Source organism: Colobus angolensis, unplaced genomic scaffold (genome assembly GCF_000951035.1).
Source record: "Colobus angolensis palliatus isolate OR3802 unplaced genomic scaffold, Cang.pa_1.0 Scaffold81, whole genome shotgun sequence".
Classification (NCBI taxonomy): Eukaryota; Metazoa; Chordata; class Mammalia; order Primates; family Cercopithecidae; genus Colobus; species Colobus angolensis.
Window position 1 is genome coordinate 10,782,976 of NW_012121932.1, and position 25,416 is coordinate 10,808,391.

At 44.7% G+C, this 25,416-nt stretch overlaps 1 protein-coding gene across 3 annotated transcripts in view; it reads right to left on the bottom strand.

Moving 5' to 3' along the window:
• SUSD4 (sushi domain containing 4) overlaps positions 1 to 25,416 on the bottom strand; it is a 141,064-nt gene that overhangs the window by 27,716 nt on the left and 87,932 nt on the right. For all 3 annotated transcript variants that reach the window (XM_011929490.1, XM_011929489.1, XM_011929491.1), the window contains 2 exons: positions 19,370 to 19,543; positions 15,468 to 15,656 (listed from right to left, as the gene is read on the bottom strand). In XM_011929490.1, coding sequence (XP_011784880.1) covers positions 15,468 to 15,656; positions 19,370 to 19,543 — 363 coding nt within the window. The remainder of the gene's footprint in view (positions 1 to 15,467; positions 15,657 to 19,369; positions 19,544 to 25,416) is intronic.

Consider the following 25,416-nt stretch of genomic DNA (forward strand, 5'->3'; position numbering starts at 1 on the left):
CATGGAACCCTCCGTACCAAAGTCCTGGCCGTCTCCAAGGCTACGTCTGAAACTTTGCTTTTAGCTCAGGGAAAATCAATAAACATTATACAGCACATTACATTTTCCACTTTTGTTTTGTTGTACAACATAGAAGGCCAATACATGTGTCTACTGAAGGAAGCCAATGATGATGAGGCTAGGGCTTTGCTTGTTTCCGAGCGGGATGGAGCATGGTGTTTACCTGTTCAGAGATGTGCTGACAGATCAAATTTAAGATCAATAGTACCCAGCAGTACTGAGGGAGGGGCTCTCACCTGCTTTCCATCTCTGAGTCACTACTTTAGGATGTCCCTGAAGGAATACAAAATGCATGTGATGACAACTGTGAAACTTCAGTGAAAAAAAAAAATAGCTTCACATAAGAAATCTGAAGCGTGCCTGGTTTCGAAGCCACAAGGAAGCCACAGAGGAGCACACAGGTGAGGGAGCAGGCGTAAACCTGTGATTTCTTCTGGCAGCAGTGGGGAATGGCTGGTGCCAAAATCAAAAGCTGACACATGTTTCTGTGTTCTGATGAGGTTGCTTGCTTTCTTTGCATTAATGGGAGCCCCGATGGCTACACTAAGGTCAGTCTTCACCACCACAAGGTGAAAATAAATCACAAGACATCCGTGGCGTCAGAGTGTTTTGATGTCTGTGAACCTTTCCAATACATGATCCCCCTACAGTCAGGACTCCTAAAGGTAATTGGGGCAACTGAATTTTTTGTAAGGGAAGGAAATCAGGGGAACAAGATTAAAATGGAGTGTGTGTCCCACCATGTAACCTAGGAAGCCCACCGGTAAGGGAGCATTTACAGTGGATCATTTCTGACCCTCTCTGCAATCAGCAAACCCTTCAATTATCAGAGATGACACTGAAGTTAAATGTACTAGTATATCCACAAACTGGACCAAAGTGCCACACAGACACACATACATTCATGTATTCGATTTTCTGAGCCTCCAGTTTTCCTCCCATAGATTTTTAAGAAAATCCTTAGTGCCTTCTCATTCTTGTCTATTAGCAAGTCCTAATAGATGAGGAAATACATAATTGAGTAGTGCGTTAAGAAGAGTAGGAAGCAATTGGTCATGCTTTGTTCCTAGCTGTGCTTGAGTGTATGTGTGTATGCACTTATGGGTTCTATATTATAGTTAGTTCTATAAGTTCTATATTATCCATAGAAAATAGCCACATTTTCCACTAGCAAAGGTAATTCTAAGGTTTACATGATAGAATTTTATCAGTATTTCTTAGTGTTCTGCAAAAAACAAAAAACGCATGCTATTCTGTGAAATGCACCATGCTTTTCTGACATCTGAACAAATTTAAGAAACACTAGCTTAGAAGACATGGACAGTGAAAAGAGAGGAAGAAAGGGAAAAGTCAGCTAGGAGAACAGAATAGGAGAAAGTGTGAGGGTAAGAACGTGAGAAAGGACAGGCTAAGAAAACATAAGAAAATCAGTGGATTAATGAGAGACTCTAGAGAGGCAGCTTTGCACTGCCTCTAGTGCAAAGGTGCAAGAGTGCAAAGGTGCACCTTCCTGGGTTTAAATCCTGGCTCAAACACTTAGTGGCCATGACCTTGGGCATTTTACTTTTTCATCTTATTTTCATTTTCATTCATTTTATTTTCATGTTCTTTCTGAGCTTTGGTTTCCATCATCTGTCAACGGAAATAGTAATATCTACATTGCAGGAAATTTATAAGAATTAGAAATAATACCGGTAAATCAGCAAGCACAAAGTGCCTGGCACAAAAGTAAATGCTCAATAAAAAGAGACAGCTATTACCAGCTACATTACGGGCCAGTGAGATGAAATGCGAGCAGTAATGACATTTCACAAGAACCTACTGTGAGGCAACATATGCACACTATTTCACTCAATCCTAACAACAATTTTGCAGAGCAGGTGTTACTATTGCCTCATTTGCAAAGATAAGAGAATTGAGGCTGAGAAAGGTGAAGTTATTTGCCCAAGGTCATCTAGTAAACTAATAGCGAGCTGGGACTAGACCTTATGTGCTGCTGACTCCAAAGCTGCCATCTCTCACTGAGTCATGCCATGGGGTTTTAAGTGAGCACAGGAGAAGGGGAGCATAGTGCCTCCCAAGAGCCAAGTGGAAGAGCAATGATTTCATTATCTGCTAAGACATGTATTATGCACAATGGGATTAGAGTTCGGAAAAGCCTGAGGCCTCCAGAGGTAGAGGAAAAGAGAGCTGGAGGAACCCTGACAGATACAGGGAAGCCTCTGTTTGGCTCAGCTGGTATAAGCAAGGTGCGGCGTACTGGGCGAGAGGTAAGGTTAGCTCAGGAAAGGGCTGTGGGCAGGCCAAAGGATGCTGGCCAACTGGGGTTTGGGAAGATTCAAAGATAGTCCTTTAAACCTGGGAGCAAGAGCTAGAAGGAAGATGGAAAGGAGTTTGCTTCCTCCAAAGCTAAGGCAGGGAGAGCATTTGCAGTGGATCAAATTGGGTACCCCCCAGATTCTTATGTTGAAATCCTGGTACCTGTGAATGTGGGCTTATTTGGAAATAGGGTAACTGCAGATGTAATTAAATTAAGATGAGGTTACATTATAGTAGGGAGGGCCCTTAATCCAATATGACTGTTAGGTTATTCTGTTAATTGTGTTGCTATAATATAATACCCAAGACTGGGTAATTTATAAAGAAAAGAAGTGTAATTGGCTCATGGTTCTGCAGGCTGTAGCAGCATGGCTCTATTATCTGTTTCTGGCACAGGCTTCAGGAAGCTTATAATCATGGCGGAAGGCAAAGAAGAACAGGTGTGTCACATGGCAAGAGTGCGTTCCAGACATGGGGGGGAATGCCACATGATTTTAAACAACCAGATTTCATGTGAACTCAGAGCAAGAACTCACTCATCACCAAGGGGATGGCACTAAGCCCTTCATGAGGGATCCACCCCCATGATCCAGTCACCTCTCACCAGGCCACACCTCCAACTCCAGAATCAAATTTCAACGTGAGATGTGGAGGAAACAACATCCAAAACATATCAACCTGTGTCCTTATAAGAAGAAGAGGCGAGACACACGGCCATGTGAAGACACAGACACCAGGGGAGAACTCCATGTGATGACTGAGGCAGAGGCTGGAGTGAAGTGGTGACAAGCCATTGAATGCCAAGGAATAAGGCAGCAGCAGAAACCAGACTGGGCATCCTTATGCTCCGGGGACAGTAGAGTCCCCCACAGGTAACTCCAAGGGCCACAGAGTCTTTAAAAATGTCAAGTAGAATGGTAGGCAAAGGTCCCTCTCGCATGCTGCTTTAGTCATGGTTGGCTATAGAATTCTTGGCTTCCAAGCTTCCTACAAATGAACTTTTCTTCCCAATTCAAAATAATTTCCATCAGAATAATATACTTACAGTATGAAAATACAGACTGACGTAAGCACAGGTGTTTACTTGCGATAGCTTGAACTAAGGACTAGTTTTAAAATCTGAATTTCAATATAATTGGCTTTTTAAAAATTTTATTTTTTATTTTAACTCCAGTCATGCTTCCCCTTTTTAAGACTTGGACCAGTGAAATCCCTTCCTAGGAATGGAGAAGACGGGGTTAGAAAATACATTAGGGGCCGGGTGCAGAGGCTCATGCCTGTAATTCCAGCACTTTGTGAGGCCAAGGCGGGTGGATCGCCTGAGGTCAGGAATTTGAGACCAGCCTGGCCAACATGGTAAAAAACCCCATCTGTATTAAAAATACAAAATTAGCCAGGTATGGCAGTGCAGCCTGTAGTACCAGCTACTTGGGAGGCTGAGACAGGAGAATCACTTGAACCCGGGAGATGGAGGTTACAGTGAGCTGAGATCACACCATTGCACTCCAGCCTGTGTGAGACAGAGTGAGGCTCCATTTCCAAAAAAAAGAAAAAAAAAAGAAAAAGAAAATGCATTAGGTTCTCATCCACCAAAGAACAAACCAGCCAGAATGTAAACAAAGTCCCAGACTTTTCTTCAGAAGCCACAAAAGATGTGCCATGGGATGAAGGCACTGTCCTCTCTGCACACTCTAACTTTAGAGGAATGTGGGCACAGTTTAGAGTCCGGCATTATCTTTTTACAGAACCTAAGCCCAAAACAACAAAAACTTCCTTCAGTACAAAAAAAGAAAATGATCGTGAACATAGGCATGATGGTTACCATTTCTATGAAAAAAATTGAATGACATGAGACAAAAAGATGGGAATAGAAAGGTATGACTATCTTACCCACCCATCACTCCAAATGTCTAATTAATTTGGGAGAAAAAAGGCAGGGAATTACGGCAATGGTTTATGAAGGAAAGTGGAGATGGGGGTGGGAACTGGGGTGGAGAAGGAAGAAAGGGAATGACTCCAAACAACCCGCCGAATATTGCCGAGTGACTCCCAGCCTGAAAAAGGCCCCTGAAGTGACTGAAGGGATTTATTACCTTCTGTGTTCCACCTGATTGCAAGAGGTTTTATTACTATGAAATACAAGTCATCTTACTTCCTAGAGAGGAAAGAAAGAAATAAATCCTGCCTGGAGCAGGAATGGAGAAGGTACTCTAGAGTTTAAGGACAAACACTGAGAATCTCCCATTTGTACCGGTCATCTATTTTCTGAGCATAATGAAGTCACGCTCGTGGCACAAGCTCATACCCCTGGTCACAGCTTTGCTGTTGCTTAGCTCTGCACTTCCTTCAGTGACCTGACATTTAAGCATCACAAAATAAAAAAGCTCAGCTTGCACGTCTGTGGGTGTGCAAAAATAGGAGGGGATTACAGGGCAAAGGAGGATTATATTTTGGTGAGAACTGTGAACCCAGTGAAAGAAAGGGACATGTTCCCCATCCCCTGCTCCAAACAGGGAAGCCTTCCAGGCTCATGCAGGCCCCGGAACAGGCTACCTGCCCAGGTGAGAACCAAGGGATGGGGGCTTGGGTGCAGTTGGGCTTGAGCCTGGTGAGATCCCATCTCTGAATGGTGGGGAGAGGGGATTATCTGAGTCCTCCCTTGGGTGTTCTCTTCATTTCTTGATTTTGCAGGAGAAGCAGTTCAAACGAATGAAGCTTTCAGCTTTCTTTCCCCTTTGGTGGGAGAAGAATCACCTCTCTTCTTCCTTTGACCTCAGTCTAGATCTCTGCACTTACAAGAGATTAAAAAAAAGAGAGAGAGATAATTTAAGGAGTCCAGGAGAGACAAAGGGTTAATGGTTGTGTTTCCACCAAGGCTAAAAGGAAAGCAAGGTGCTGAGGCAGGAGCCTGCCAAGGGGCTTAAGCTAGTGAACAGCAGATTCGGAGAGAGACGATGAGGACCATCGATCATGTTGGGAATCAGAAAACGCAAGAGAAAAACAGCCTAAAAAGTAACAGCAGGAATGCCTGAGAACTTGGATCTACTTGAAGAAAAGGAATAATGTCTCTTGGTTTTCTTAAGACAAAAAGATCAGTGTTTCTGGATTTAATATAAAAAAAAAAGAATAATGAAGCTTCTTATGCCATGGCACAATCTATCTTGAGTACAAGAGAGATGTGTGACCAAGAAGAGGAAGAAGCTACAGTGGCAACTGCTTATTGTAAAAGAAGAAGAGAAAATTAAGCACAGTGATCCTTGAGAATGCTGTATGGCATGCAAGCAGCTATTTTCTGGTAATCACTCTGCTGTAATATACGAACAGTACATGGAAACGATATTAGAGTAATTTACTATTGCTGGTGAACAATAAATTAACAGGATTGCTTGCTATTTTGCATTTCCCTCTAATAAAACACCCACCAGGGTCACAGGCAAGGTGATGGTAATACGAACAGCACCAGACACAGGGATTTCCACCGCCAGGGAACAAAATGGCAGAAGGGGACGGTATGTACCAACGTATGTGCCCAGGTTGCAAATTCATTTTCAGTTCACAAAGGGTCTGTTTGTTTCAGACAGGGAGAAACACATGAGGGAAAGGGCCTGAGATTTTCTCTTTCCTAGGCCCAGGGAACGCACATTTATCTTCAAAGAGAACTGAAGATTCTTTTGTTTTTGAGAATAAGATCTAAAAATCCCAGAAGACTTTGACTGATGTAAACCGGATTCCTAATTAGGATTATAAATTAGCCATCTACTTACATCCTTGAAGGCTGGGAGTCTAAAGAGATGGGCAGTGGGAGGTTTGTGTGACCCAAGCCAATCATTTCATTGCTCTGGTCTCAAGTTCCTAAGGAGGCAGAACCTGATTTATGATTTTCATATTTCATGCCAGCAAACTCTTCCTTCAAACAAATCTTGAGTGAGAACATAATATGTAAATATATAAAACAGAGCCACTGGGGCTGGGGGAGCCTGGATCAAAGTTACCTGGGGCTTCCCAGGGAACTCCCAGGGCCTTACAGCCTTATATTCCAGAACCCCTGGCCAAGCATTACCTAACCTTGTATTAGCTAGAGGGGGTGAGGGAAGGGCAGAGCCTAGGACAAGCAGATAAATCAGAAGCCCTCCCTCTACTGTCCCATGGAAAGAAGTCCCCCTGCTATATCAAGTATACATTTTATGCCAGTTACATTTTTTTTTGCCAGTTACATTTTATGCTGGGTCCAGCCGCTGGCAGGATCACGGATAAGTCTGCAGGGAGCTTGAGGGCCCAGGAGAGGCTAATCGAGACCACGCCTCTGGCCAGCGGGTTTATTCAGAACCGTGGGAGGCTGAGTGGGTATTCAGTGTCCAGGTGGTCACTGCTATTATCACTTACAGAGAAGTGCACAAGACTTGAACCTCTAATAGCAATGGCCACTTGGCACATTGTACACCCCTGGTTGGCACCAGAGCCTTACCTGGGAAGGAGGGAGGGAGGGAAGGAAGAAAGGAAAATTCCCCCATCGCTCACCATTGTATACAGTGTAGCTTGGGGCAGATTACATGGTATTTCCCTCTCCCTCCTCCAAAACTTTTTACATGACAAAAATTCAGGTTCCTGAGAACACGAATGGAAAAGAAGTCATCAGTGGGTGGCTGTGCAGATTACTCAGGCGGCTGGGCTGGTCTCTCCCACGGAAGGCAGTGCAGCACAGGAGAAAGCACAGCCCAGGAGTCAGTCAGGGCTGGTTTAGAATCTGGGCTCTGCAGCCTACTCCCTAAGGCCAGGGGGCTGTGACCAGGCCTGCTTCCTATCTGAAAAGAGAGGACAGTAATACCTGGAGTTGTCTAGAGGCCTGCTACCAAGATGACCCTCAACACACATCTCTTCCTTTCCTGCCACTCCCCTCCTGCAGATGGCTCCAGGCTCACAGGCTGACTATATAGATGTGAGTTTCAGGGAAACTCTGTTAGCCAGCGTCAGGGGGAGAAGCTCTCCTAGCACCTCTCCCCTTCATTTTCCCACCTGCCTTCCAGAGCCAGCCAGGGACAGGGCAGCCTCTCTGGGAACAGTGTGAGTTCTGGTTAAGAGCAGAATCAAAGAACGTGACCACCAGGAAGGAGCTTCTACGATCAACCCTTTCAACGCCTTTCCATTCTATCTGAGGAAATGGACACAGCTAGGATTAGAACCTAAATCAAAATTGCCAGCAGGTAGTCTGGGTCTTAGAAGGTCTAGAAGAGTAGTGTCAGTAGAAGGTGTAGGCTCAGGAGGCACAGGGGCCAGGTTGCTGTGGACAGAGTGACCTTGGGGAAGGAGCAGCAGAGGTGTCTGAACCTCAGTTTCCTCATCTATAGGCTGGCGCCACACTTGCTTCTCGTGACTGTTGTTAGAGGAGGGATCGTCAAATAAACTACCCGCAGGGTGCTTGGCATAGAGTAGGCATCCAAAAATGTCAAATTAATCAAAAGTTTGATTTATAACTAAATCAAAACTGTTTAGTTATAACAGTTGCAATTTGTAGAATATAAAGCATGTGCCAGGGCTAGGAGTGCAGGGAGGAACAAGGCGTTTTCTGCCCTGGAGTCAGCTGTTCACAGGAGGAAGAAATTTGAAATATTATTTCTCCATGTTCAAGGATGTAGATGAGGGGCTGGGTGCAGTGGTTCATGCCTGTAGTCCCAGCACATTGGGAGGCCAAGGTAGGAGGATTGCTTGAGGCCAGGAGTTTGAGACCAGCCTGGGCAACAAAGTGAGACCAAGTCTCTACAAAAACATTTTTACAATTAAAAAAAAAAAAAAAAAACCATAGGAAAGGAAGGGAGTGAAGATCAAGTGGCATGGGCCTTCCCTACTCAAGGCAGCCTGATGGTGCCAGAACCCAGGGTGGATGCGGGACCTTGACTGGTTCTCCCAGTCTACCCCTGTGGCCAAGCCTGCCACTCTCTGGCACTTTCCATTCATCTCTACGAGGATACACTGGGGTATGGCAGGTTGGCTTAGGAGAAAGGGAAATTGGTGATGTCTAAGCTCTGTATCCTATGACCAGTAATTCAAAATCAGTGGCATGAAATCCCCAATATGACTTTTCTTCTGTCATTTCCCATGTGCTACTTCAAATCCGATGCAGAATAGTTTCAAGTTCATCAAAGGATGGACCCGAGCCCACGTTTTCTTATTGTGGATCACCAGGCAGGGAGCTGAGAGACCCTGCATCTCCCCCACTTGCTTGGGGACAGGTGGCAGGAGGAAGATAGGAACTCCATAGGGAGAACAGAGTGTCCCCGACTGGGGTCTGGGGAAGTGACCAAGGTGACACTGGGCCTCATCACGAACAGTAACTGACGACCTTATTGGGAACGGTGTGGACTCCTCTTTATGTCTGAAGTTTCCATTAGTAAAATGGGAGCGGCCTGTCCCAGGGTGGGCCCTCATCACATCCCCTTTGAGTGTCCCCTGCAGCCTGCCTCCAGGAGCAGGGTAGGCTCTGTCATCCAAGGAGGCCTGGATTCTCTGCTGTGTCTTTCCTGTTCCCTACACAGGATTCACTTTGAAGTTCTGAGGCACTTCTGAGTGAAGGCAGGATTCCTGGAGGGAGAAATCACTTCAGGCGCTTCTTATACCAGGCGCCTCTTGTACCTGAACGTGTTTTGACTCAGGAACAAAGTACACTGCAAATGTAGCTTGAGAGCTGGGGAGCCCTCCACATCCAAGCTGGCTTTGAGTTTTGATCCCAAATTGGAACCTTTCAAGTCATTTCACATTTGGCCAAACAAGGTTCTTCAGTTTCTTATTGTTCCTCCTTTTCTTACAAAAGGATACAGAGCTAAAAGGACTCCTGGGCATTTGTAGGTTCTTAGGAAATCACACTGCCGCATTCCCTGTGATTGAATTGGACGCTGTCTGATGAAAACTCCATCTCTGTCTATGTGGGCTCTGAGATGAATGGGGCTGGGGGGAATCACTTGGGGCATTCTGGATTTGGGGACTGGGCAGATTTGAAAACCCAAACTTTCAGATGTTCGGCTTCCAATGGGGTCAGGTTTACTTGTTCCTGGGAGAAATGCCAGACACGAGGCTGAAAAAGTCTTTTGAAAATGTCAGCATCAGGGAAGCCACCGCCCAAGTCATTACAAATGAAACCTTAGGTACCTGCAGATCCTAGAGTGATTTATTCTCCTATTTGGGGAAAAGCAAATAAACAAGCAGACAAGACTCCCTGGGGTCTCTGGGACCATGCTCACTGCTTTCTCTGAAAACCTGGCTGCCTTCTGAAAGCAGACCAGGCATCACGTCTCAGAGCCAACCCCACACAGCAAAGAGTGACTCAGCAGCCTGACCCTCCCAGTTCTTTCGAAACCATGGAGACCTTGCTTTAGAACTCCTAGGTGGCCTTCAGTGTAGGTAACAATCTTCTCTACCACGGGAGGCCCTGGATAACTTACAAATGGAATATTTAGAACCTAGCTCTGCCTGGGTGGAGAGTGCAATTTCAGGAATAGCAACACATGCTATGTGAGCCCCAGGGGGGCAGAGACTTTGCACAACTCGTTTGCCACTGTTTGCACTGGATCTTGCAAAATACTCAGCATATAGGCATAAAAATGTTGACTGAATGAATCCATACACCTCAGAGGCACTTATGTGAAATGGTATATACCACTGATTTTGGTTTCTTTCTTTTTAAACTCTAATATCCCTAAATGTTTGATTGGTCCTTTCTAAATTTGATTCCATCTTCTTATCTAGAGAGTTGTTGAAGGGAGGACTTCTGGATAAAGGATCCAGGATCCGAAGTCCTCTAATTTAGCACTTAGAGAAACAGGAATCTTTAAGTGGGTGGCAGCTACAATTAAGGACCCCAAATTCTAAGTTTTTGCTTCCATCATCTGTTCTTCTGACCCTTGCCATCATCTGTTCTTCTGACCCTTGCAACCTGCCTCAAAGAGGCACAGTGCTGTGATCTCTGCTGTTGAAAGAGCTGCCCCCAGAGATTTCTATAACTGGATACCCGGCACCTCCGTGCTGTTTCCAGGCTGTTTGAAAACCTGAATGTGAAGAGAATGTTCCAGATACTAACGGGCTGTGGGTGGTCCTATCCCCTGTAGAGAAGAGCCCTTTCTTGCAACCGCTTATAACCAGCAGCCCTCACAACCCCAAGCACACAGTGTCCAGGGGATTCTGGGCAGTTAGTGACTCTTCTTCCCAGACTTCCCGTGTGTGTCTGCGTCCGTCCCTGCAACTATGTGCTACATGGTTGGTTCACTTACTTATTGTTATGCTCCTCAATATCCTTCCATATTCCCACCCTTCAAACCACTGGGCTGGAGCCTCTCACACACGCTAGGGTAGGCTGCGTCTACACCAATGAGCTCCGCTGTGCTTCCAAATGCACAATCCTTCCCTAGGAGTGAGACGTTCAGACCTTTGTCTTTCCCTAAGGCTCAAGTGGAGACAGAAAAGACAGAAACATGCTATTATTTGGTCTCTGGGGAAAATAAACAAAAATGCCATAAATCCCTGGGTAGAAAATTTCATTTTACAACTGTGATATCACCCCCTGAAACTGCCCTCCTACCCTTTCCAAATGCAGAAGCCCCCGCGTGCCCCTTGGTAAAAGTAGGTGTGTGTGTACGTGGCTGCCATCTGTAACGATGTTATTCTCTAGGAAATGGACTTAGTCATCTTCTTCTCCCTCTAGACTGTAAACTCTTCAAAGTAAGGAATTATGTCCTTTCCTTTCTTTGTAATTCCCCAGTGCCCAATTTGGTGTTGCTCTGAGCCTAGCAGGTGTTCAACGATCACTGGTGACAACACAAACTGGGTTCTTAGCACTTAACAATGAGAAATTCCCCACATTTATTGTCAGAGCTTTTTTGCTTTTTAAAGATTTCTTGCATTCAGTGTGTGTGTGTCTATGCATGCACATGAAAGAGAAAGACGGAGGTGAGGGCCTCAGGGAGGAAGAGAACCCGAGAGTGGAAAGCACTAAGATACACATAGACGAGGCAAAGCGCACCGGCCCACAGCAAGACGGGGCCCACAGGGGCACACAGGGACACACAAAGCTCCTTCCAGCTCCAATTTTATACAGTCATTGATTTTAAAACATTATGGCCATCATTCTGGTTCAACGCTTTGAAATTTTGTGTGTTTTATCTGACAACACAGCAATAGGGACCCATATATGCTCCAGAATCTTCCCACTATCCATAAGTGCAATACCGCAGGCCTTAAAACATGCAACCCACACCTTCGTACTGGGCTTCGGAACTCTTGCCACCTTTGGTGAGGCTGCCAAAGCGTTTCCTTCCAAATTATCAACTCCTTCATGAAGCCAGGTATCAACTATGAGATTGTTGACATGTGAGTGTGACAGGTGTCACTCAGACATTGACCCTCACAAAGTGCTCTCCACTCCTCTAGGGAGAGGAGGTGCCGTGTGGCAGAGAGCACACACCAACAGTTGGAGGGTCAGGACAAGTCATGGCATTCTCCAAGGGGTCGTCTCCTCATCTGTAAAAGGAGGCCAACAACATCTGCCTGGCTCACTGGTTGCAGGGGGATTCCATGGCCATGTGGGAGACTAACAGGCACTGTGGGGCAGCAGCAGTAAGAGCCTGCGGCTATCCAGGGGGCAGCAGAGCCTCCCCCTGCTGCTGAGATTTCTCAGAGATGATAACAAAACTAGAAAGACAAATTCTTTCCTATGCAATAATTATTGTATTTTTTTGCTTTAAGAAAATGCCTATAAAAGTATCAAATTGCTTTGCCCCTGTTAGATTGTAATCAGAACATGTTAAATAGACAGTGTACCTTGGTGATTAAGAACATGAGCTTTGAAGTAACAAAGATCCATGCTACAGTCCCAGCTCCCCCTCTTCCTAGCTGTGTGACTTTGAGCAAGTTACTGAACCTTTAGAAGGCTGGGTTTACTCAGCGGCTAAGGAGGGTTAGTAGTACCTGCTTCCAAATGGCATTAAGAGGATTAAAGGAGACAGTGTGTCAAACACTTTGAGTAGTAGCCTGACACCTATGTAGTAAGCTCTCAAAATTAATGGTGGCCGTTTTTATTGTTCAGTATTTTCTCTTGGTATCTGAGAGTCATCTTACATAGACACAGCTAAGAATATGCAAGTAACCAAAATAGCATGTGAACCACCAAAATTGTGTGACAATGTACATGTCTAAAAGCCTGGACACCGTATTCACAGAGAGTCATGCTAGATACTCTCTTATTTATTGTGACTTTATATAAAACCCTAAGTGCATTAATAACAATGGACAAGTGATTGACCACATACTATGGGCTGGGCGCTTCATTAAATGGGTAGATTTATTATCTCACTGACTCTTCCCAGTCCCACAAGGCAAGTAGGACTCATCACCCCCATTTTACAGAGGAAGAAATGGAGGCTGAGAGAGGCTATGTGACTTGCCCCAGGTGAAGTGATTAAGTAGGATGCCAGGATGTGAAGCCAGTCCATCCGAGGTCACCCTGCACTGGTAATTGATATGCTATGCTCCCTCCATGATGAGCCTGGTGAACCTTTCTCCTGGCTTACAGCAGGTTAGAAAAGAAATTGGGGGTGAGGGACAGCTGCAGCGACAGGTACCCTGAGTGTGACAGGCAAACTGACAGCTGATGGATTGATAGTGAAAGAGGAATGGGAAAGGGACAGAAAACTCAAACAGAAAGACTTCCACAGCACAACTGTCCACACCATTACTGCAGGGGTCAGAGAGTTCTAATATATTCAAAAGCCCCTTAGACATCATAATTCCACAGCCCAGTGCAATAATTTTCACTGTGTCATCAAGAAAAATCAAATTGTGCAAATCGTGTGCTTAGGAAGACAGAAAGATGAGGAGTTAAAAGTGTGGGTGATCTACGAAAAGGGTCGATCCCCTTGTGACAGTTCATCTATGTTCAATACCCTATGACAATATTGCATAAATAAGGCAACGTCTTTTAAAAAGATGATACACAATTAAAGTGAGAATGAGAGAAATGCCAACCTCCAGGTACATCTGGATAACTTTCTCATGAATCCTTACCTATTAGTTTAACCCACTGCTTAATTTAACCCAGTTGCTATCAAGTCTTGAAAAAAATAATACTTTAGTCCCCTCTGTGCCTCTCAGTTTAGAATCACTGCTTTGTACCTTTAGCCAGTGTTGCATTGAAAGCGCTCACCAACAAATGCCATCAGATAATTTAAAGGGATGTCTATTGAAAATGGAGATGTAAACCTTATTAAAAAAACAAAAACCCTAGGGAAAAAAGCCACTAAGTGGCCTTCCTGGCACAGGCAGCTGTCAGCCAGGGTTTTCCCATCTATCCATAGTGGAGGATGGCAGAGGAAAGGGGACATGTTAGACCAGAAGACTCATTTTCAACCCAAAGCCATTCTCAGCTCCGTGTTTATAACCTTAGATTTTGTTTTATGTCTATCCAATCATATTCTCTAGGCTCCATAAAGACTGCTTTTCAAACCCCAAAATAAAGCTTATCAGAACCTGACTGCTTGGAACACATTTAAACCAAATTTGAAAAGATTTGAAAACAAGCATTTCAAATTGATAAAATCATAATGACGGTACCTTTAAAGGGCCCTCTCTGTCTGGTTATCTGAGCTGGAAGAAGCCTCCAGAACTAGGGAAGAGCCCCTTCCATCAGAGGTCCATGGCCTACCAGCAGCATCCAGACAACAGGAAGGCTATTCCCACTGGAAGCAAAAGGGATGACCTTGTCCCTTGAGGCTAGGGTGACCAGATTTAGGAAACAAAATTCAAGACACTCAGTTATAAATATATTTGAATTTCAGATAAGCAAAGAATAATTTTTTATACTAAGTATGTCCCATGTAATATTTGTGACATGCTCATATTAAAACATTATTTGTTTATCTGAAATTCAAATTTACCTGTGTATCCTACATTTTATCTGGCATCTCTAGGCTAGGCTCCAATTCCCTGGGGGATTTGGGATGGGTGGGAAGTGGAGTGAGGGGAGTTCTAATGACCAGTCTCAGAGTATGAAAAAACCAACGGGAAGGGCTGGCCTTCTCGCTCCCTGCCCTCCTTCCCCCACCCTTCTCCAAAGAGATTCCATGGCTCCAGCCAACCCCACTCCACATCCCTAGAGAGGCTGTCTCTGATCCTTCTGAGCAATAGTCATCCTCCATGACACACGTCCTGACCTGACTTCCTCCCAGACAAAGGTGCACACTTGTAGAGATGCTGTAAACTTGTAAGAACTCATTTGCTTCCATATTCCATTGTTTTGCTTTGTTTCCCAAACAAGGCTGCAAATAGGCTTTGAAGGGGCTCCTGATTTGAGGTTTCTGCACTCTTTTTCTTTCCCCATATAGACCCCTCCTACCCACTATACTCAGATGCCAAGAAACACAGTGGTGTTTGTTCTCCTCAGGCATACTTTCAAGATCTGAGTTAAAGCAAGAGTTGAACCAGCATATCCAATTTGCCTGGCAGAAATGTTTATGGACTTTTCCCCTACAGACACTGCCTTGACTCTGCCAATGGAAGCCCCGTTCTCCTTACTACTTCATACTACTGATTAGTGGTCTTTAGTGAATCACAATCTATAGTCAAACAGATTTAACAAAAACAGGGAGGAAAAAAGCTCTTGCTTTCAGGCATCCAGGGGTGTGCTTGCAGCAAAACATTTACAGCTAAGCTATAAAGTGCATGGAAATATGGAAGAAACATCGACACAACAATAAAATGAGGGGTGAGATTAATGACATGATACAATGTTTTCATTTGGTGTAGAGAAAATTAATTTTTGAAGACATTTCATTTAACTTTGCAATATTTTGTAATTTAACCTTTGATGCTCACAACTTTTTCTTTTATCTGCTCTCCTCTTTAAGCCTAAGGATGAGGGAAGCAAGTTTTATGTCTAATTGTAAGTATGGCTTCATGGCAGCTGATCTCTGCTCTGGACAAAGGTGAGAAAGATGTACGCAGAGAAGAAAAGTTATTGCTGATCATAATTCGCAGCTCTTCCTCCTATTGATCTTCTTCCTCACTGTAATAATACAAAATACAACTTCCGAAAGAATAAGATGTGTTACCTTCCAGAGCAAGGCACCGGGGTGGGCTGGACGACCAGATAAGGTTGTGTAAGCACTCAAGATACGCAGATCCATCGAGTTTAAATCCAGGAAAGCAGCGATAGGAGATCACAGTCCCCACTGGGAAGGAGGTCTGGAACTCGGAGATGTTCACATAGCCATTAGTAGAGGCTAGAGGTCTCAGGCAGCCTGTGCAAGGTGAAAGGAAATGGGAAAGATTCCACTCTGTCATCTCTGTACATCGAAAAGTCACACCGAACGCTGGAACTTTTTAGGATTCCCCCACTGTTAAAATGGCACCACCTCTGAAGAATGAAGCACCTTGGTCTCAAATACTCAGGTTCCTTATTCTAATTATCATGTAGGTATTTGCTCTGCTATTTGCAAATGGCACCGAGAGGGTCAGAGGAGTAGCTAAGATGGATGGAGGGAAGGTGGTGAGTGTCTGACTGTGGGTTGTACACCCTCAGGCCGCGTGTTCTGGCTCTGACTGCATTTCAGCCTCACCTGAGAAGCTTTTACAAAACACCAGTGCCCGGGCCCCATGCCCAGGCTCTGAGGAGAGCCTGGGGATCATTATCTTTTTTTAAAGCTCCCCAAGTAACCCTGATGTGCCGGGCAGGTTGAGAACCACCGAGGTGCTATAAGAGGAAAGAGACACAGACACCACCAATAGTTTCAGTGGTGGTGGGAGCAGCTTGGGAAGCTTAGGTTCCAAACTCAATTCCACTAAAGTGGATTTGGGGACAGAAATATGCCTGAGATGGTGGCCTTAAATTTCTGAAAATCCAGTTGTGTTTTATATAAAATAGATGAGGAATCCCACAGTGTAGTAGTTCTCAAACTCAAGAATGATCCAGAGGGCTTGTTAGACACAGGCTGCTGGGCCCACCTGCAGAGCTTCTGTTTCAGCAGGTCTGGGGCAGAGGGAGCCTGACAACTGCACTGCCAACATCCAGGCACTGCTGCTGCTGCCGCCACTGCCAGTCTCGGGACCACACTGAGAACCACTGTTGTCCTGAGTCTGTGCATCGAGCACAGCATGCTGTGTGCAATCAGCGTGCAAGTGGGACCTGGATCCCACACTCCTTCTGTGGAACACTAAGCAGCCTGTTGGCCCTGAAGTCTGTGCAGCCCAGCAGAACACTCCCGGTGGCAGAGAATTCTATTGTGTGTGGCATCCCCTGTGATCAGGGCATTTCTTATTGCTTCAGCAATTTCACTGGAGGAAATAATGACACTGTAGAGCTGGTGTTCATCCAGGAGAGAACTAATCGTGTGTGAAGTAAATAATGTATAATGAAAATACCCACTTTCCCTTCCAAGTCACCAGATACAGATTGTATGTGTCCCACGCACAGCAGCAGATGACTGAACCCTTCTCCTAAGCTGACTTTGTTGGACATTGTAAGTATCTTGAAGGGATCTCTCAGCAGATTGCTTTGGTTGAAACCCCAGTATATGGTGTCTGTGCATCAGAGCAGGTGAGGGTGAGGCGGGTGCAGAATTTGAGGCACTCACTGTCGGGGTTGGGCAGTGCTAATCCTGTACTGCTGTGTCCTGGGGCCATGGGGCTCTGCAGACCAAGGAGATCATAGCTTTGAACTGGCCAACATTCGGGATGCACCATACCCTAAAAGGTATGGAGCTCAGTCATCTTTGTAGACAGTCCCATAACCTTAGATTATTATTGTTTTTTTGAGCTGAAAACTGACAATGTTCATAGTAAAAGTGAAGTGTATGTGTGTTTATGTGGTGGGGAGGAAGTTGGGGATCAGGAATAAACAGACTCAATAATTGAGGAAAAAAAGAGAAGCACATTAACGTGAACAAGTGAGCACCTTAGAACCCTCAAGTGTAGTTCAAATGAGTTGGCACAAATGATTGTGCTCGCTCTTCTTCCTAGGAAGGAATTGTAGTTCTAAACTACCCACACAGATAGCTGGTTTCTCTCAAATAAAAACTAACTCTGACTCAGAGTGGGGTTATAATTCATGCAGTTAATCAGAGGAGAAGGAAAGATATGCTCACTCTTGGTTAGAGACAGCCTGTCCTAAATATAACAGTCGAAAACTAGCTTCAACTCAATAGTTCAATGTAATTTCCATTTGCACTTCTAGATAATAGAGAGAGGCCTCCTCAGGCTTTAGCTCCTGGATCTATAGGTGCAAATAAAAGTTAGAGAATGAAATGTCACTCTTAGGGCCAATTATATTGCCCCTGGGGGCTCAGAGGGGCGTCAGGCTGTCCAAAGCAACCTCAGTTCCTCATTTCCTATGGTGTGCCAGGCAAGCAGCCAGTGAGCAACACTGGAGCAGTGGCAGCTCCAGCAGGCAGGACCTATCTTTCTGTGCAGCAAGGCATGGGGTGCACTAGAGGGTAGGGCACAGGCCAGGGCACCCACCACCATCTGTGGGACAGAGGCCTCTGAGGAGGAGGGAGAGGTGGGCAGGGCTTGCATCGTTTGAAGAAGCATACCTCTTCAGGGTAACTGACTGGCTCTGTTGTTGCAGACCTAAAAAAGCTATGTCTTGACTGGGATTTGAGGAAGGGGAGGTGGAGTGGGGCAACAGTGGCCAGAAAGAGCAATAGGAAAGCCTGGGTCTAAAGCCTCAAAATGACACTTTGAGAGACACACCAACACAGGGTATTTCTTTTTTTAATCACTGGGGAAAAAATAACTCCTAAAGGAGTATCCTGTATTTAAGTGACAGAAAAGGAAACAGAAAGGATGGGAGAGCAAAAGGTTATGTGGAAAACAGGAAGGGAAGAAGTGGCTGCAGTCTGGGGTGGTTTTCCTGGCCATCACTCTGATCGTGTCGGAGGAATGAAACGCATCAGCAGGTAATAAAGTTTGTTTGAATAAGTAGCCCAACTTAATAGTCAGCTGCTTGTTTTGTAGACATCTGAAAATGTAAATAAATCATGTCTCCTTTAAAAATGTAGCAGAGAACATGCTCAGCAACACCGGCAGTTCCTGGGAGAGACCAGGGGAGTGTGATGGTCTGGGCTGCTTTCGTCCTTCTGATGCTCAAGCCTCTCTTCCTTCAAGGGGTCATGACTCTTAAGCTCTCATGTAAGGAAACTATTTATTTCCAAGAACAGGGCACCCAAAGCAATATCAGAGTCTGCCAGCTGTGATTTCCAAGCACAAAGTTAACATTCATCTCAGCTTGAGCACGCCGGTGCTTTTGGAGCAAATGAGATTGCTCTCCTTCTCCCTCAAATTATGAATTATGCATTGCCTTCTTGGTTCTTTGGTCAAAGTCACACATCAAAAAATAAAATCAGAATTACTCTGAACTTGAGGGCTTATTTTCACAAACAGGGCCTCCTATGATGGCCCAGGCAAATTTAAAAAATGCAAAGGAATAAATATTCACCGGGTTGTTTGGATGAAATTTGAATTTGATAATTTTTCTGCTCTTCATGCATTATATATATATAAAAACACTATTAAGTGAAAACAGCCTCTGTTTAAGATTGGCTTTAGCTATATTTTCACGACTGTTGACATAAGTATAAATGCTCCGTTATTTCCATTAAATATATAATAGTTCCTCATTGTGTTAGCAGCCCAGTTACAAGTCTCCTGATTCTTAAACTACTTTTGATATTTTGGAGTAAAGGAGACATCCAACATTCCAAGGAACAAGGTGTTTCCTGTTTATCCTTTAAAACTGGGTGTATGGAGCTGAGCAAGCTACAAGGAGTGGTGATGGAGAGTCTAAGAACAGAGCTTTGGCAATTGTAGTAAAGATGCAACTGGATCCATGTGGGTAGATGGCTTTGTTTATTTCCCCCATCATCGCTATCACGTTATTAGATAAACACGTACACAGTCTACAATACAGTCCAAGAGAAGAACAGTCCAGCTGAGAACTGGAGCATCAGTTCTGTACCTTGACAGATGGGCAGATTATTCCACGTTCCATCATCGCGACATAATGAAAACATATTGTATAGGTCGGGGTACCGGATCTTGAATCCTTCATGACAAGTGATGATTAGCTTCTCTCCATGTCTATACGTCTTGTTATGAATCTCAGCATCTTCAATTTGAGGGATACGGCAATCTGCAATTTTGTAAAAGGTACACATTATTTTTGGAATTTTAAAACGGTTGTGGTTCACAGCTTCACAAGAAAGCTCTTATTTTCAGACTTGGTCTCAACCTACACAGCAATCTGATAAAAGGTACCTCATTTGTCACTGGGCTCAGGTGCCAATGACAAGCAGAAGAGCTGGCTTCATGGGAGTCATGAGAAGGTGGCTCAGAAAGAGGGACCCACAGCGTGGGAATCCAACCACAAAAAGAACTTTACTTCCTGCCTGTGACACTTCAAACCGTACAGCTGATCTTATGAACAATTTTGGAAATAAGTGAAGAAAGAGAAGTGTTGAGGATTAGCCGGAACTATCTGGTTACATACTTACTGTGTTTGTGAACAGAACAGAACACAGTGTGGCCTGATGGGCTAGTCTCACAGCTGCCCAGCCATGCCACCTCTGTCTATGGGTCCTGGCCCTGAGCCTGATAAGAAAATGTGCTTTGCAAAACAGCACAGGGTTTGAGCTGCAGCTGTGCTTGCCATTAGCATTTCCTGTCCACCTTATCTGTTTTAAAAGAGATAACAAACAGAGCAGCACATGCTATTGCCAATCTCACAAAGGCTCAGAGCAAGCCACTATACTGCCTCCTAAAAATGGAGTAAGAGCTAAAGGTACGTGTACAGGAGGAGAAGAGGCAAGGCTGGGGGCTGGGGGCTGGGGGAGGAGAACGCCAGTGGAGGAATGAGGAGCCCATGCCATGCAGCAAATGATAAAAAGATCAAATAAAACGAACAAGTGATCATTACCCACTTCCGACTGCAGCTACTTCCAGCTTACTGTCCAGGCCACTCCACCCCTTGCTGCCTAGTTGGGATTCCACTTCCACCCTAAACACCGCCTAAGTCATCCCATCTGGTTTAAGGCACACTGATCGCGATGTAGCTCTCTCCATCTCTTATGAGCACCTCTGTTTAATGTTTCTGGTTTTATATGCATATGTGTTTGTGAGCATGACCTACAGATGGGTTATGTTCCAAATGTGTTGATTCTTAACTTTTTAAAACAAGGCAAAAACCAAGAACAGCATTTTGTGCATCACAGAAATTTCCTCCAGAAATTTCTCAACTCTTTAAAAGATTGTAGGTCTCTTATCCATTCCCCAAATCCTACGAAATCCACAATATGGGCAGAACAGTACTAACAGGAACCCTCACCTTTAAGTTGCTCTAAGCTTTGAACTGTCAGATCTGAGGCACTGGGCCCTGGGAGCCCTGATGTGAGTGGAAGAGAAGGGAAAAGCTGTGGCTAGTGGGTGAGTGGGTGGCTCTGGTGGCTGGGAACTTTGGTGGCTTAAAAAAGGGAGCTACGAGGTGGGGTTGGGGCTGGGTTTACTGGGAGAAATGGGAAGTATGACACAACAGACTTCAGAAAATAGGATGTCAATGATGGGAAAGACTCAGGCAGACAGGGGCTTCCAAGTTAGGGGAGAGCCTGGCAGCTAGGGATGCAGGGGTGGTGACTGTTCACTGCCTGCATGGGTCACCTGAAGTCAAATGCTTGTAAGTCCAGGTCTGCCCTTATCTCAGCCTTTGTCACCACCATTAACTTGAGAGTAGGGACTGTGTTGCTCACTTCCTCTGACCCTCCTGCCATGCTTCTGACCTGTGCACACGCCTGGTGAAAGAGTGCTGAAAGGAGCTGTCTGAACCTCTGCCCAAGCTCGCTATGAGTGCACAGCCCTCTGAAGCCCGGCTAACAGGCTTGGGGCACAGCCCTGCAGCTCAGTCTTCCCTGAGGACACCTGTCATCAGGCCTTCTCTTTGTCCATGATTTCAACAAAGAGAGTCTGGGCTGAAGAACTGTGTTCTGGTTTTGGTTTTACCTTTCATATTTGTGTTTCAGGCCATGAAAAGGGGTTTTCTTTTTCTTTTTAAGACGGAGTCTCACTCTGTCACCCAGGCTGGAGTGCAGTGGCACAATCTCGGCTCACTGCAACCTCCACCTCCCGGGGTTCCAGCGATTATTCTGCCTCAGCCTCCCAAGCAGCTGGGACTACAGGTGCATGCCACCACACCTGGCTAATTTTGTATTTTTAGTAGAGACGGAGTTTCACCATATTGGCCAGGATGTTCTGGGACTCCTGACCTCATGATCTGCCTGCCTTGCATTCCAAAGTGCTGGGATTACAGGCGTGAGCCACCACGCCCAGCCTGAAAAGGGGTTTTCTAACTTCATGTTTAACCAACAGTTTTCCTGCTAGTGTAGTTGAATTTTCCCTGAATCATCCCCAGTCCCAGAATAATCTTAACTGGGGTCACAAGATCACTGACAACTCTTTGCACACTGCTGCTGCCTTCTTAATAGAAAATGTGAATTATGTTTTTTCAATGGCACTGTACAAAAATTATTCACAGCAAATAAAAACACATTTATCAAGGCATCCGTCTGTAAAATCTTGGCTGTAAATAGGTACTGCGGCAGTAATTTACACATCTAAACAACTATTTTCATGATTGATTTAAAACTTGTTCAACAATTAGCTGGTACATTCAGGAGGTGGCCAGCTATAGAGAATACAGTCAATGGATAGAAGTGTTCCGTTGGGCATTATGGACGCGTGGACACTGGCTGGCTGGGAGCAGAAGCACCCAAGCCTTGTTTCTAAGAGTGATTTCTCATAGTGTTGTTATTGTAGAATGCTTTCAACTTCTAGTTAGAGCTAAAGTTTCCCCAAACATGGCATGGGGACTATTGCAGAATATAAGACACAGGGTTAGAGGGAATTCACAGCCTCCCGAATCCCAGTGATGATGTGCCCTGCTGAAAGAAGAGTCACCATAGGGAGTGATGCCAGGCCAATTTACTATGTGGGAGGAGCCACATATCAACTAGGGAGTAAGAAGTAGGGTTCAAATCCCAGCAAGGGGAAGAGGCCAGGAGGGGCAGTGCCCTAGGAATGAGTACAAAACAAACACATATCAGCTGTATCAAAAAACTTAACCTTGACAGAGAAAACATTATCCAGAGCCTTTTTTATTTCTTTACCCACAAAGTCTGGCATCTGATCCTTCCCCTGAAGGAGGGTGAAGTAGGAAGAAGAAGGAATCCAGAAAAAAGTATGTGTCCAGTGAATTCTCTGTGGTAGTGAAAAACCATGGACCTTCTTTCTATAGAAAAAAAGAATCTAGGATCTTTAGTATCTGACAGTAAATGTCTAATATCCATCAATTCTGAAGTCTCAAACAGAAATAACACAATTTTCTATAATATAAACTAATCTAGTCAATAGAAAGAATTTTGAAGGCAAGTGGCTCATGCCTGTAATCCCAACACTTTGGGAGGCCAGGGCGGGTGGATCACCCGAGGTTAGGAGTTTGCGACCAGCCTGGGCAACATGGTGAAACCCCATCACCACTAAAAATACAAAACTTAGCCAGGCGTGGTGGCACATGCCTGTAATCCCAGCTACTTGGGAGGCTGAGGCAGGAGAATCGCTTGAACTTGGGAGGTGGAGGTTGCAGTGAGCCAAGATCACACCACTGCACTCTATAAAAATATTTATCAATATCTCGTTCTGTCCTATTGAATCTGGTCAACAATTAGAACTTAGGTATATGAGGCATGAATAGGCCTTTCAGGGTGTAACTTGAGGGATATCAAAGCCTTCCATTCTGGAAATCATCTTTCACCAGCCCAACACTGTCATTATTTCTATATCCTGCTTCCCATAACAATGGGAATGGGAATTCAATATAGTGAATAAATAAAAGAAGGAGTAAAAGATCCTAAGGCAGCATTGCATATTTATACCCAAGTACAAATTAATTTATCAGATTAGTTAGCAGAGAGCAGTGCCTAAGGGATGGAGCAGAAATAGTAACAGTAAAAGAAATTTTAAAGAAAATGTGCCATACATAGGATTTACTACTCTTTAAAAGTTAGTTATACTTGGAAATGAATCCAATTCCTTCAACATATCAAGTTTTGACATTAATACTCCCCCAAAACTGTTCCCAGGAACATGAATACATAATACACACTCAAAAGATTCACAATCCACAGAGTAGATTAAAGGTTTGGAAGATCTTACTGTAAAGAATTCTACTTAATTTTGCTTAAACCAGCATTTGTCAAGCTTGTTTATTCATCCAGCTGTTCATTCATCCATTTTGTGAATTACAGAGCACTCACTCTAGGTTCAGGGTGTCCTGGGTGCTGGGGATAAAGAGTCAAGGGCCTTACTCTTAACAGCACTTGCATGGAAGAAGACTGCAAATGGGCAAATTAACAGCTAAAGGTGCTAGAGAGTAGCAGGCAACACTCACTGCCACGATGAACACATAGCAAGGTGACATAATAGGGACTGACTCAGGGACTCTTTTAATTTGGGTAGACAGGAAAGGGGCCCCCTAGGAAATGACATTTATTAAGCTGAGATCTGAATGACAAGAATAATTCAATTATGTGTGGCTCTTGGAGAAGAACATGTTAGGCAGTGGGAACGCTAGTGCAAAGGCCAGGAAAGAGCTCTGTGTCCTTAAAAACACTAAAGAAGACCTGCGTATTTGGAATATAGTGACCAAGAGGAAGGACAGTCCAGATCATGCGAGACCTTGTAGACTAGGGCAGATAATTATTTTAGTGTGATAGGGAGTTACTGGAGTTTGTTAAGCATGGGCCAAGGCATGATCTGATTTATATCCTCAAAGGATTTGCCATATGTACAGTAAAGGATTAACTTACCCAAGGAGAGGTTTAGGCATGTGCCCTCAGCTCCTGAGAGGTAACCTTTAGCCCCTGGAATGTCTGGCCTGAGATGAGTGTCTCTGTTTGCCTGGAGGCCCTGGGCCACGCTAGACAGATTACGCCAACAGTATGCCGTATGGCAGGGGCCTTGGCCATGCCATCTGGTCCATGCTAACATGTGATTTAAGCTTTGGGCCGTGGACCACACAGTATCAGCTCAACTTCTGGAGGAACAGGGAACTAAGATCAGCCACGCTGTGGTCAACCATGTCCACGTGACTAAGCCCTGATTAAAACTCTGGACACTAAAGCTTGGTGAGTTTCCCTGGTTGTCAACACTGTGTGTATATTGTCATACACTGTTGCTGGAAAAAAGAGGTGCTGTCCATATAGCCCCACTGGAAGAGAACAACTGAAAGCTCATGTTTGGTGACTCCTGGACCCTGCCCTATGCACCTCTTCCCTTGGCTGATTTAATCTAAGTCCTTTCATTGTAAAAAGCCTTAGCCACAAGTAGAATTAGTTTTCCCGAGTTCTGTGAGTCTGAGTTCCTGAGTCCTAATGAATTTTTGAACCTGATGGTGGTCTTGGGGAGCCCAGACTTATAGCTGGTATCAGAAGTGAGGGTGATCTTGGGGACTCTGAACTTAGTACCATAGAATGCTTTTTTCACTTACTATCCACTAATATCCCTCAGGAGCACTGTTCAATATCAGTGCCGTTCCACACTTCTGCTGTTCTAAAGAACTGTCATTCCAGCACAGCTCAGAGAACACTGTCCCAACCACCACAGTTTACTCAGGATCAGGCTGAAGAAGCTGAATGAAACCAACTGAGACAAATGATTTGAGCATCAGCAATTAACAAAAGGCAGAGAAAATGAAGGGCAAGAATGGATGCTCTTCAGAGATGACTGGAGAGAGAGAATGCTTCATAGAATAGGAGGCACCACCATGTGGGATAGTTTTGCTTTGGGAGGAGGGCTGGTCCAGGTTGTTTCTTTTATATTTAAAGCATATTGACTCTTTGAAACCTGAAGAAGCATTGGAACCAGACACTCAAGACCTTGTGGCTTGCAGCTGAGGGTAGTTAGGCCCTGGTTTAAACCCACTGAGAAAAAGCCCCATGAAAGACACTTGGTCAAAGAAAA